Consider the following 12410-nt stretch of genomic DNA (forward strand, 5'->3'; position numbering starts at 1 on the left):
ATATCACATGAATCGGACTCCAAAACCAGGGCAAAAGAAACGGAAGGAGGAGGATCAAGGAAGGATTTAGTATGCAGCTGGCATATAGAATAACTGAGTAGTTATTAATTTATTTTCAACTTTGTGTATTTTAGATGTGAAAAACACATCAAACATGGCATCCCAGAGTGCCTGTGTTTGTGTGACTCATGAAGAATTCAGAACACTGTCTGTTTAGGTACGTTGTGTAAATGATTTAGTATTCTGTTTATGATATTACATCAAACCCCCTATATATATACTATATATATATATATAAATAAAACACACACAAATACAAAACCCTGTGGTGTAGTGGATCTTAAAAGAACATGGGTCTTGTGTCTGAAGGTGTTCAGTCTGCATTGAATTATTTGAGATAAATAGCATCAGTTGCTTAATTAGGGATATCGTTCAGCAGAAAAACATTACATCTATAGGCCAGCTGAGGTGAGTAGAGACGCTCTGTATACAGGTGAGTTGTGTACAGGCACTCTATGTACAGATGTGTTGTGTAAAGGTGAGTTGTATACAGGCACTTAATGTACAGGGGCCAGTTGCATAAAACTATACTAGACTAGTCTTAAATATTTGACTAGTCTTAATTTGACAATTAGACTAGTCTAATGCAAGTTAGTCAGTTGCATAAACATTAAGACTGACTAAGACTAAGACCTGAAAAGATAGCCTCCAAACCCTCAGAGTAAATTAGAAATGAAGTCTATCTTTCCATTGAAACTGATGACCTGAGTCTACGATGCTGACAGGGGAAGCCTCCCATTAACTGACTGCACTGTCCCGCCCACCAGCAATCCCCCAAAACATTGAGACTCCTCCCCAAGATTTAAATGGGGAGGGTTGACACTGTTTACTTTTTATGTTATCCCATGCCTTGTGTTTGAGCAAGTTTCAGAAAATGTCCCCCAAATTATATATTTTTCTGCATTATATTCCAATAACTAGCATAGATTTTCAGTTAACTGGGACCGTTGCTGTTTTAGAGATGCGTTCGCCATTTTAGTGTCTACCCTTAGTATGACATAATTAGACAATTACAGACGTCTGTTTATGCACCCGGCACCAGGCGTGTTGTGTACAGGCGTGTTGTGTACAGGCGTGTTATGTACAGGATGAAAAGAGTCACTTTGAATACTTACATCCTGCCCTGGAGTCCCTGCCAGGCCCTGCAGACCTACGTCCCCTTTGTCTCCTTTATCTCCCTGCAGATAGAGAGAGAGAAAGAGGGAGGGAGGGAGAGTGAAAGGGGAATGGGTTAATACGGAGTGGACTGACTGGCTGACAGGACAATACAGTACATTAAAACATCACTGAGTGAGAGTGAGAGTGAGAAAGAGTGAGGAAGGGCAAAATGAGGGATTAATACAGACATAACTTACTGGTTGACTGGATAAGACAGTATATGTATGCAGCACTGAGTTTGAGAGAGGGAGAGACCAGACGAAAGAGGTAGAGATCAAGAGAAAAGGGGTTAACTAACTGGCTGACTGACTGAATGGATGTTACAGTACATTAATACAGCACTAAATGAGAGAGGGAGGGGGCAGGGTGGATACAGACACACTTGGTGAAATACTGAACACATTAAAAACATTAAAATAGCACTGACTGAGTGATTGAGTTTGTGTGTGTGTGTGCGCGCGAGAGAGAGAGACAGATAGAGAGAAAGTGTGGTTGGAAGAAGATGAAAAGGAAGGGATAAAGGAAAGAGTAATAAGATATGGACAAGACTGCCAACTAAATCTGGTGCTGCAATAAAACATGGAAATGTTAAATGGCATCTCATTGTGAATCCACACCATAACATTAATCCAGGGACCAAGAGACAGACATACTGACAGACAGACAGACAGACAGACATCTACCTTAACTCCCTTCTCCCCCCTTGACCCAATCCCAGCTGGCCCCTGAAGGAATAAAGTAAAACAAAATCAAAGTGTGAAGAATTCTGTTAGAACTCAATTAAATTCTCATGGGGATGAAAAGCAACTGGCATACAGAAGCCCTCGTGCGATTAGCTCAAACTGAAGGTGTGTTTTGCCTCACCTAGGAAACGGCACCTGGCGACATACAGAAAAGACATGGGAACACAACTGTTGTCCTGCATGATACTGAGGCTGGGACAATTCATCCCTCCATCACTCTCTGTACGAGTACTGGGAGAACTGGAGCAGTTGTGTCACTCCCGGATCTTCCTTCACACGGTCAGAACTGAGCCTTGCGGTTCAAATCCCTTAAATTGTCTTCTGATTAAAACCCTGTATGTTATCTATAGGATCAGGCTGTTGCAGACACTGTAGCAAGGGTAGGGGAGTCTGTGAGTTGTGTGTGGGGTTGGTGTTCAGCTGCAGGAAGTGACTCCATTACACATAGACACAGAGCGAGAGAGAGAGAGAGAGACTCACCAATTCGCCCTTTGCTCCCTTTTCTCCTTTGGATCCCTCGGCACACTGCAATAGAAACCACAGGAAAACACATACAACTCAGGCATGGGGTATCTTTCCACGTATGCATCTATGTACTGCTCAAACTCAGAGACACAAAGACAGACTGAGACACAAACTGATAATGCTCCCCCCGCATTTCAGTGTTTCTGCAAAGTGAGAGGAAGACCACTGGGACAGATGATCATGGTTTTATACATGGTGTTGCTTTACTCAGTTTCCCCTTGTGCCTGTGTGAGTCAAACTGGGCATCAGTCCCATTAATGGTTTATTTACACTTCCTGGTCAATGTCACTCACCGACTCCTCATGTCAAACTCAATTTGAGGCCTCCTGTAGGTCTTTAAAGTGCTTGTGGGGGAAGACCTGACATTTTCATACATCTCACGAGAATGCACTTTAAGATGCACCGTCCCTACTCGTTCTTGAGGACGCACACACACTCTCTCTCCTACAAAGTCACGCCTCTTCGCATCGTGATACGTTTTATTTCTCTTTACAATGACCCGGACAAGAAGAATGCCTCGTGCAAAGCATGGCGGAACTGTAATAGAAAAAACAATAGTTCTGCAGTCAAGGTCCCACATCCACATCATGACTTACGGGGCCAGAGGAACCGGAGCCAGTACCAATGCAGTCTGCACCCTGATAAAGAAAAAAAAAAATATATAAATATTTATATATACAGATAAAACTCAAAACTTCCCTTAAAACAGAACATAAAGGCTTGTGTCAGATGTCAGATCACGCAGTGTTAAGACAGATGGCCACTGCCAATTTCAGAATCTAAACCAACGGGGCTCAGTCCCAGCAGCCTGTTGGTTCTCTCTCGGGTTCCTCGGGGGAGATGTTTGTCCAGAGCATGACAAGTAAGGTCAGTTGATCCTAAAGAGCCAAACTCAGCAGCACTTCGAAAAGCCCTCAGCTCCAACAGCCTCCTTTCCCAGTGTATTTATATCACTCCGTGTGTCATATTTAAGCTCAGTTATTCAGCTTTAGGTTTTAAAAGCTCTCCCGCCACTGGAGCGAGAAGCTCAGCTGGGAGCCGCGGCCCGAGCTGCTCGTTCTCTTACCTGATCTCCCTTCTCTCCCTTCATGCCATGATGCCCTGGGACCCCCCTGTCTCCTTTCTCTGCCTGAAACAGAGAACGCACAGAACAGTGGCCTGTCAGTCACACTGGCTGCGTCTCTGGGCACAAGAGCAAGACCTTTACACACTGAACTCTACAAGAACACCCGACGGATGGATAGACAGGTAGATGGCTGCAGAAGAGAGAGAAGGACAGGTAGGTATGGAGATCAGTGGAGAGAAAGATGGAGAGGGTGAGAAAGAGTTGCGCAGATAGCAAAATGGGCAAATAAGTTGACAGGTAGGCAGGCCAATAGATGTACTAAAGGACATATATTAATAGAAACGAAGACATTAGGAAAGAGCAACAGAACAAAAGATGATTACATTATTCTTTTCTAAAATTTCTACAAAAGCAAAACAGTTCTTAAGCTGAAAAAATCCTTTCTGCGGGTATCCAGCCTGTGTGTGTAAGACCAGGCTATCGCAGTGAGAGGGGGTGCAGACTGACCTTGACTTTGTAGGGCACGACCTCATCCTGAAACAGAGCAATACCAGCAGGTTAGAGAACACTCTGACAGACAGACAGAGCATCCAGGCAGAGAGGGGAAACAGGTCAGACTGCCACCACACAAAGAGTCATACCATGCTCTCTCCAGCTCCGGACTCTTGCATGTAGGACAATGACCATGGGTTGGGAACACTGTTACCTTATTTTGAGGAGGGTGAAAATCTATCTATCTATGTATCTATCTTTATATTTGCTTTTCTGCTTCATCAGTGCACTGCAATCAAAACCCTGCAGCTCACAAAACCTAAAAGGAATTAGACTTGCAGGGCTTTTGAAAATCCAAGACTGACCTATTGAAGGAGCGAGGACCCACAGAATTTATGACACTAAAGGTAAGTCTGCTTTACCGAACAATACATGGAAAGTGTGTGCATTTACTATATAATGAATGTCTTAAGTCACTATGAGACCTGTCTACTCAAACAGGACATATACACTAATAAAACCATATTGTTTTTCTATGCGTGTGATTTTCATAATTAATTAACTATAGCATGGCTGATTAATAGAACATCAATACAATTTAAAAAGCATAAGATGCACCGGCCACGTCTGACAGTCGCTCTGTTCCACACTTACGTTTTGTTCCCGATCCGTGTGGACACAAGGGGCACACTGCAAAACAAGACCAGAAAACAACTCAGAGTGCACCCTGCCCAGACAGCAGCCGCACCCCCACCCTAATGTCATGTATCCACCGCATGCAAGAGAAGTGAACACTGATCCATTGTCTCCCACATTCTCGAAGTGAATTTGTTGGCCACTGCTGATCTGAGTTTGGCTCATGTAAAGAAAAGCGCACTATTCTGGCCCCTCTCTCTATATGGCCTCTCCAGCTGTCACAGCTTCCGTTCCATGTTTGACTGTTCAATATGCTCAGTCAAGTCTGTTCATGGTGAGCTCTTTGTGTGCCACTACCACTCTCAAACGCTCCAGTAGCCAAGAGGACTGTCCAGTCGAATTAGCCAGCAACAGCCAAAGCAATTACAATGCAAGAACACAAGGTGGAACCATTCCACTGGTTAAAATCACATCTGCACTAAAAGTTAGTGTAACATGAGTGTGGGGGGGGGAGGGGGTGACCAAGAGGAAAGAAGAAACTGAAAAAAAGTTGAGGTGAGGTGAAAAATCTACTTTAATTTCTTGTTTTAAGCTAATTCTCTCTTTTCATTTGACAGAGATCAATAGGAACAAGACTCCCCGAAGCAAGACACAGGAGATGAGTGAGGTTCGACATGTGGAAACAGAGAATTTATAATCAGTTATAAATATGTAAGGTTTTAAGAGAGGGGGCGGGAGGGAGGGGGATGTTCAGCTATCCAGAGTGTCTATTAAACTGCATCAGCCATAAGAGCAACCACCTTAAGCAACCTTAAACTTATCTTAGTGAGGGGGAAATAATTATACATTTTCAGCCTCGTTTTCTATCAATGTCTGGCAGGCTGACGACTTGCTCACTGTTTCCTACAAGTTGGTTGTGTTTTCCTAAATACCTTATAAATCAAAGCAGTGTATGCTTAACACAGCCTAAGGGAATATATATATATATATATATATATATATATATATATATATATATATATATATATATATATATATATGCTTTCTTCCTTCTGTTATGCTTTTGCTTTTGAAACAAGACTTGTTTAAATTTTCTTTTCATGGAAAGGTTGTTAAACATTTTTTTCTTGCCCAGTCCTACCCGTTTCAACAAGTCAAAGTTACTTTTTTACTTTTTTACCCCTGCTGGTGATAAACAGCACACGTACACTTCTTACAAGGGTGAAGCTAATGATTGCTAAGTTCAGAACTGGAAGTGAAAGGCTAATTTTTATCCTTTGAAGAACAAAGATAGATTCTTTGCCACTGTGATTCAGATCTTATGTGGAAGGCTTTACAGGACCAACATTCTGGTTCTGTGTAAACATAACATTGCGCTGTAAGATATTGGTCTTTAATTTCACATCTTTAATTTTAGGATGCACTTTTTACCAACCAAACAACTGTTGGAACAGCAGAACCAATGATTCAAAGAATATAAGAAACTGGCATTTACAAAAACCCACAACACATGGTGTACATAAAGAGCATCATCATCACATTCACATGCTGTACCATTATATGAAGTGTTGCGGTCCATGTTCCCTTTCAATGCTTGTTTTTATGTACACATTAAATTGTACAACAGCTATTGTTTTCCCCTGGATTGGCTTGAAATGGTTTAGTTTGGTTAGGAAAGGCCAGTCACTTACTTTGTCTGTTAAGTCTTGTGGTCCTGGAGGACCCTGTCAAAAGAAAGACAAAAAAGAAAAATAAGAATACAGTTCAGTTCAACACAACTCACAAGAAGTTTAACACATACCTCACAACCAACAACCAGCCCTAAACCCACGTCCACCAAACCAATAGCCAACCTTCTGCCCACCCAACCAATGGAAAGAACTTACAGAAAATGGCCAGCTCTTCAATCAAAAACTACCCATATAATTTAAAGAATGTGTCTTAATAATAATAATAATAATAATAATAATAATAATAATAATAATAATAATAATAATAATAAGCTATCAGCAGGCTGAAAAATGCTTCAAAGGGTACCCTGGAATGAAGTCACCAAAACCAAAAAGTGTTCCCAGTCCCACTACATATCAGTTAATCGGTAAGTCCTCATTCTTGTCTTCCAACCAGAAGTCAACATGGATCCTCAATGAAGGACATTGAGACCTCTTGACTAGCCAGCCAAACAAACCCCAACTAATTGTCAACCTATCCAACAAAGTAGACAGTTGAACCACCTATCTAACCATACACTGCATAACCAACTGACTGATCACCCAAACACTAACCTGGCATCCAACCCAACAACACCCCCTAAAACACTGAGCCACAATATCCTGTAGATGCATGGGATTCCAGGAGGGAAACAAACAAACAAACAAAAACGTGCCAGACAAAAACTAACAAACAACAGAAAGTAAAGTATAGATAAAAGACTTTATAGACAGAGTGACCATGGCAGAAAAGCAAAAGAGGGATGTTACAGAGAGGCTGGAGGCTGGCTGGGGTTTTCATTGTCTTCTAGCTTCAGCCAATATGCCAGTTAAGTAAAAAGCTACTGTATTTATGGCAAAATTGTTAAAGTTGTGTGCAGATGTGTGAGGGAGTGAGAGTGCAACAGGTTAAGTCAGTGTCTTGTTCTGTCTGTGCAGTGCAGTGTGGTGGAGTGCACTGTAGTGAGTCTGCACCTCTAGAAACCCCCCACCTCCCACCTCCTCCCCTCCTCCTCTCTTCCTCCCTCTGCCCCTCAGGCAATATATGGTGCGTTAATGGACAGGTGTGCCGTACTGATAGCGTGGGCGCGTACAGACTCGCAGGAAAAACTGCACCCGATCACCCTCCCAGCCTGGCGCTCCAGTTCAGAATAAGCATCCCCCCACCACCACCCCAATAAGGACAGCAACAAGGCGCGGCACAGAGCAGGTAACACAATTGGACGAGAGGACACACTGCGAATTTCCCTAGGAATTTCTGTGTTGTCTTTACAAGAAAAATAATGACATTTTCTTCTTCGCTAAGCATTACTAGTGTGGTATAATGCAATCTGGCTTACATTAAAAGGATTTGTCTACAGAGAGGAAGGAGGAAATAAAAACATGAGCATTTTTTTTCTTTATAAAAATTTGATTTGTGATTAATGCTTCAAGTATGTGGATTTTCTTGTGTGTGTGTGTGTGTGTGTGTGCAAGTTTGTGCATATACGTGTGGTTGTGAGTGTGTGTTTGTATATGTCATTGTGCCCGACTGTGTGAGTTTTTCCAGCCCCAGGCTCCGGTGAGGTCAGGTCGCGTGGGAGTGTATGGAGTCGGCGGGCAGCAGCCCCCAGTAGCACAGCACACAGGAAAACGTGTTCTGGCTCTGCAAGCCTCCTCTCGCCCCTGACCTACTGTGACCTTTTCTACCCCTGCAAGCTTTCCAAGTGGGCTTTGTGTTGCAAATGCTAATGAATATCTGCATAACCTCCAATAACAAACATCACTGATACCAGGGGCACACTGGCTGGCTGGCAGGCTGATCAGGTCATTGAAAGCGAGAGTGATACATTCATTAGCAGAAGACAAGTATAAAAATACAAAATAATAAGCATTAATTATATGTTGGACTATACAGAAACATTTGGAAGCTTATTCTTGAGAGCAGAAAGTAACTATTACATACATATAGTTATTTTAATTTGTTTATACATTTCCTTAAATTAATTATTCTACCCTGGGCTACCAGTGACATCAATGAGACCAGTTCATTTGAATTGTATTAATTTAGCCTGTCTCAAAACCTGCTGGCCAGGTGGCAACTCTAACTACAATCAGGATACTGCTGGCATATTTCCCAGAAATGCTTGACCTTTGACTCAAGGAGAAGGAGAATCTCTTTGAGTCAAAGGTCTTTTGAAAGAGAATCAAGCTGTATTTACATATTAGGTCTAGATTTAAATATGCATAAATGATGATACACAATTCACAATCCTGAGGTAGAGGCGATGCTGGTATTACAACCACTGCTTTTAGCTGAACAGAGCACTGTGGGGTGATATTGCTAGTCCCCTTGTTTTCCCATATCCCCAGGAAGGAACATTAGCAGTTTCTGTATTATTTAACACCTGCCTCTTTGTGCCTCATGGTATACACATAATCTCCAATCAAAAAGCACTAAGGTTGGAGGTCATGTAGATCTCTCCACAGTGGATGAGGAGGAGAAACTGGACTGGACCAATCTGTCAGTGTTGCACCAGATGTACCACCACTCCTATGTTGTAGGGGAGTGCACCCAAAAACTACAGCAGTACTATAATACTGTGTCACTCCTGTCTGTCCTGTAGCAAGAACACTGAAAAGAGTACCTTGAATGTCCTCATTCAACACAGTCCTCTAGCCTTCATTGCATTATGATGTAGGGCTTTTACACAATTAGAGCTGAATATGTTAGGAGTGCTTATGGAAGAGATTATCTTTTGTGGTCAGTGGTATGTTCGGCATACTGAACCTATTTACAAGAGGGACTCTTTGTCTGGGAATACACGTTGCACTCACAGTCGACCTACTTTACAGAGTTTGTGAGCCAAAGCTGCTGAGTGAGCAGCAAAAAGACTCAGCAAATGTATTAATGTTCAAAAAATAATGAATAAGCCAGGTAAGGACTGCAAGTCACTGCTTGTACCAACAACTTGAGAAATGAGCAACAATGTTAAAGCCTTGGAATTGTACAAGGAGACTTAAATAGCCATGAGGGTCAAACTTTAATAGTTAAAAAAAAAAAAAGTCACTGCGTGAAGTAAAGCTCTCTCCAACAATTGATGCAATTAAAAAAAAATGCTACCTGACTCAGCTCCACTGGGGCGAACAAACAAACGTATAACAAAGAAGGCTTCCAACTTCAAAATACATAAATTAATATACTATCATTGCATTAGAGACCAATCAGTTACCTAAACCATCATTGTCCGTGACACTAGCAAGAATCCTTGCCTCAAGCAAAACCTATATTTGAAGCTGCACCCAATCCACAACTCTCTCCATCTTACTTTGTAAGTAGAAATGCAACATGAACACTAATGAAAGTGGAAGCTTACTGGACATCCCAACACTAACCCTCACATTAATTCTAGACTGAAGTCTGTATTTAATTCATAATGATTAAAAAAATAAAAATGTTTCAAATTAGTAAAAGTATTACTCTGATATTAGCAAAACTAATCAAATCATGAATAGTAATAATATTAAAAGTAGTTTAGCTTCTACAAGAAAACATGATGATGATATCAATAACAACAATAATAATCACAATAATCATCAACATAATAATCATAAAAATAAATTTGTTTAAAAGTTCTGGTTCTTTCTGCAAGGCTGTCTCCTTAGTTGTTTGTTATATTCTGTAACATAGACGAGTTTCTTCCAGCTGTGCAGGAGAAGAAACATCTGGATGATGCAAGCAAGGCGTAACCATGATACCGTCTCTTCCCTACTTTTCTCCTACATTTACTCTCTTCTGCCTTCCCTCTCTACATCCCTCCCTCCGACTGTGTCTCCACTTCTAGATCAGGCTTCTCTACCTCTCATCTTCCTGCTCCTCTCTTCCCTCCTAATCCTTCCTTAACCTTGCACCTTGTCTCCTCTTTCCCAATCCCTCATCTTTTTAACTCTGTCCTTCTAGTCTCGACCATCCCCACCTCCACCTCCCTCTCTCCCCTCAATCCTTTGCTGTGGATGCTCAGTGTTAGCATTCTGTGATCCACTCCTCCCTCCTGCCATTCACCCCATCGATCGCTCCCCCAGAGGGTGATGACCAGACCCTCCTCCAGGCGTGTGCCCTGTCTCTCTCTGTGGCTCGTGGCACAAAGCCAAGACCCAGCATTCCCCAGCACTCCACGCAGCTTCTCTTCATGAAGCATGCTTCTCCTTTTTCCTCAATAGGACAATTATGATTAATATGTTTTTTGCATGTTTATTTGTATTTCTAACTACGTCCGCCTTTTTTTCTAATCACTGTATAAAGTACATTGGAAACGAGGAAACTGTACAGCCTGTTGACACTCTGATCCAATATCAAAATCTCTGATTATACTCCCAGTCACCCCATCATCCTTCCCACCTCCCATGCTATTCCTCATCTTCCTAACACCTCATCAACCCCCCAACTGAGCCCCAGCCCCCTTGAGTGTCTCCCATCTCCACATCCCGAACCCATTTCCATCTCTTGCTTCTCATTCCCCCCTTCTCCCTACTTCCCATTGCCCTCATCCCCCCGACTCTCATGCTCTCCACCCCCCCACCCCCCTTTCCCTCTCTTTCATCCTCCACTCCCCAATCACTCTCAATCTTCTTTGGCTATGACCCATCATATCCCCACCTAACCCATTCCCCTCCACTCCCACCCAGCCTTCCCACGGCATTTGTCTCACCTGCATGTCCCCTGGTCCCTCCTCCAGGCAGAAGCAGCGAGTGTACACCTTGCCTTCGGGCCGTGGGGCCACCTCCACCAGGTTGGACCGTGGGGATGCGGTCTCCGCGGCACGCCTGCTCTTAGAGGTGTCAGGGGGGCACTGCCAGTGAAGGGAAGGAGTGGACAGTTTGTTTGTACATGTACACATAAGAATGAGCACCAGTGCACGTTAACAAAATTAATTACATGTTACTACAGTATATTAAATGTATAACACTCTTCCAGAGTAAAACTGAAAAATGTAAAACTTACCAAATAATGGTGGATGGCAAAAGCAGTGTTATGATGTTATGACACAACACATCCTGAAACACTGAAAGAGCATACATACAGGCTTTTGACAGACATTATTTGGTTAGTTTTAAATCCTAAAGTTTTAAAAGTTGCTTATATGTTAGGATTGATCTGGAAAAACAGTATCCATCTTACTTCAACACTTTAGCAACACACACCTTAATTTTAGCAACTGTGCAAGTTCTCCTTTAACTGAAGTAATGATATGGCTAATCGGAGCTTTCAAAATATTTAAAGATATTTAAAAATACTCATTTTGCAAATGATCAGTTCAATCAAAGTTTAATTGAAGTAACCAAGAACTCGACTGAGAAAACAAAAACACAGAAACACAGTGTATCCTGAAGTTTTCCGAGTGGCGGGTCTTACCCTAGCACCGGGGATCTCACAGCAAGCCTCCTTAATGGCCAGGCTAGAGTCACAGTACACGGTCACTTGCTGAATATCAACCTGCAGGAAGAAAGAGGTTAAGGGAGGTTGAGGAAAGAGGGAACAAAGAAATAATGTATTATACAAGTGCTTGGGTGAAGATACAAAGAGTAATATGGCATTATAAAACAATGATGTGCACTCCCTTCACAGCCAAACAATATGCTCTTTACTACAGCCCATCAAGACAAGTGTCTCAGCTGCAGGTGAGCAGTTACCAGCTTTACCATAACCCAGTTTCATTATGCCACCATAGTATTCTCTTTATGACCCATATTATCGTTTAAGGTAGCACAGCTGTATTCCCTTTACAGCGCAAACAGTATGTTCTTCATGGTCTAGGCAATTATCTCTTAATAAGCAAATACTATATCGCGTACAGTCCCCCCCCCCACCCCGTTTTCCCTTTATGATCCAGCAGTATTCATTTGATTAGCTCTGTTCTCTTTATGATTCAGGGCATATGATTTCTGCATTGTAGACATATTGAATCTGCTTTAACCACTAGCAGTTCCTCTACTCAGCCCCAGCAGCAGCAGCCTCTGTAGAGCTTTGGATCTCTCTCTCTA

At 42.3% G+C, this 12410-nt stretch overlaps 1 protein-coding gene across 4 annotated transcripts in view; it reads right to left on the minus strand.

The window, feature by feature from the left end:
• Positions 1–12410, minus strand: part of col16a1 (collagen, type XVI, alpha 1) — a 66591-nt gene that overhangs the window by 38832 nt on the left and 15349 nt on the right. For all 4 annotated transcript variants that reach the window (XM_066717229.1, XM_066717228.1, XM_066717231.1 and 1 more), the window contains exons 7-16: positions 11782–11862; positions 11078–11218; positions 6372–6404; positions 4699–4734; positions 4060–4086; positions 3553–3615; positions 3083–3124; positions 2442–2486; positions 1902–1943; positions 1176–1238 (exon numbers count right to left, since the gene is read on the minus strand). In XM_066717229.1, the coding sequence (XP_066573326.1) occupies positions 1176–1238; positions 1902–1943; positions 2442–2486; positions 3083–3124; positions 3553–3615; positions 4060–4086; positions 4699–4734; positions 6372–6404; positions 11078–11218; positions 11782–11862 (573 nt within the window). The remainder of the gene's footprint in view (positions 1–1175; positions 1239–1901; positions 1944–2441; positions 2487–3082; positions 3125–3552; positions 3616–4059; positions 4087–4698; positions 4735–6371; positions 6405–11077; positions 11219–11781; positions 11863–12410) is intronic.

This window comes from Amia ocellicauda, chromosome 11, assembly GCF_036373705.1.
Source record: "Amia ocellicauda isolate fAmiCal2 chromosome 11, fAmiCal2.hap1, whole genome shotgun sequence".
Classification (NCBI taxonomy): domain Eukaryota; kingdom Metazoa; phylum Chordata; class Actinopteri; order Amiiformes; family Amiidae; genus Amia; species Amia ocellicauda.